Source organism: Austrofundulus limnaeus, unplaced genomic scaffold, assembly GCF_001266775.1.
Source record: "Austrofundulus limnaeus strain Quisiro unplaced genomic scaffold, Austrofundulus_limnaeus-1.0 Scaffold264, whole genome shotgun sequence".
Classification (NCBI taxonomy): Eukaryota; Metazoa; Chordata; class Actinopteri; order Cyprinodontiformes; family Rivulidae; genus Austrofundulus; species Austrofundulus limnaeus.
In genome coordinates, this window is record NW_013952666.1 from 59,270 (window position 1) to 60,734 (window position 1,465).

The 1,465-nt window shown below is 51.1% G+C and overlaps 1 protein-coding gene across 1 annotated transcript in view; it reads left to right on the forward strand.

The window, feature by feature from the left end:
- Positions 1–65: 65 nt before the first annotated feature.
- igfbp5a (insulin-like growth factor binding protein 5a) overlaps positions 66–1,465 on the forward strand; it is a 3,965-nt gene continuing 2,565 nt past the window's right edge. Inside the window, exon 1 of the mRNA XM_014020704.1 lies at positions 66–643. Within this exon, the coding sequence (XP_013876158.1) occupies positions 301–643 (343 nt within the window). The 5' untranslated portion in view covers positions 66–300. The remainder of the gene's footprint in view (positions 644–1,465) is intronic.

The window sequence follows — 1,465 nt, forward strand, 5'->3', positions numbered from 1 at the left end:
CCCCCCCCCAGAACGGTGTCTGACATGCCCATCGTTACAGGCTTCGCCTCTGGCACTTTCTCTCTTCTTCTTTTTTTAAAGCCGCAGATGAAACATCCAGCTCTCAGTCTGCGCGGAGCACAGCTGCGGACATTTCTGGAGAAGGTCGCGCTACTTCTGGACTTGGGTTTTTGTAAATTACTTTGAGATCCACCTGTGGATGTTTGAAACCCCTTTTTTTAAAGAGTTGATTAGCTGCGGGGAGGTTTTACTTTATTTTTATTTATTTTTTTCCCCCCTCCTTTCTTCGCGTTTGAGGAGATGGAGCGCACCGTGCTGCTGAGCGCCCTCCTCCCCCTCCTGCTGAGCGCCCCCGGCGGCTGCGGCTCCTCCTTCGTGCCGTGCGAGCCGTGCGACCCGAAGGCCCTGTCCATGTGCCCGCCGGTGCCGGTGGGCTGCCAGCCCGTGAAGGAGCCCGGCTGCGGCTGCTGCCTGACGTGCGCGCTCGAGGACGGCCAGCCGTGCGGCGTGTACACGGAGCCGTGCGCGCGGGGGCTCCGCTGCCTGCCCAGGAACGGCGAGGAGAAGCCGCTGCACGCGCTCCTGCACGGCCGCGGGCTCTGCAGGAACGAGAAGCTGTACAAGCTGCTGCACCCGCCCAAAGGTACGCACGCGCGCACACTTCCCAGTTAAGTCAGGCTAAAACTTAATACACTAATTTAGGAGGTGTTAATGTATCTTTTTTACAGGGGCGCCACTGGGGTTCCCCTGTGTCCCCTGTCTTTCATAAATCTCGCATGACGGCTCAGTGGTTAGCACAGACGCCTCACAGCAAGAAGGTCCTGGGTTTGATCCCCGGTTCGGACCTGGGGTCTTTCTGTGTGGAGTTTGTATGTTCTCCTTGTCCTTGTGTGGGTTTTCTCCAGGTACTCTGGTTTCCCCCCCCCCCTAAAAACATGTACAATAAGTTGCCTTCAGGCCCAGGCCTCCCTTGAAAAAGAGATCTGAGATCTCAATGTGATCTGGGTAAATAAATAAATAAACAAATCTGTCTGTTAGCAAAATATCTCACAATCCACTGAACAAATTTTAATGAAACTTTCCGACATTAATCCCTAGATAGACATCTACCATTGATTTGCTTTTGGAGTCAGCTCAGTTCAAGACAGCCACCACAGGTTATCACCTTTAACAAAGACAAGACAAGTCGTTCGGTAACTAAGCAAATTATGTATTGACGTGAAACTTTGCTTGGTGGTAGCTGAGAGTTGTCCCTAACACAAGTGTTTTGTTTACAACAAGGCGTTGGATGGAATGCTATTTGCATTGATTTTGGTGTTCTCAGTCAGTAATATCAGCTGGACAGCTAAGAAACAAAGTATAAAAAAGTGAAAGCTGAGGTTCTTCTTCCATGAAGCAGCTCTGTTGTCCTCCATCCATATTTTCAGTTACAGGCTGAGTCATTTCTACCTTCTCCTCTCTGTCA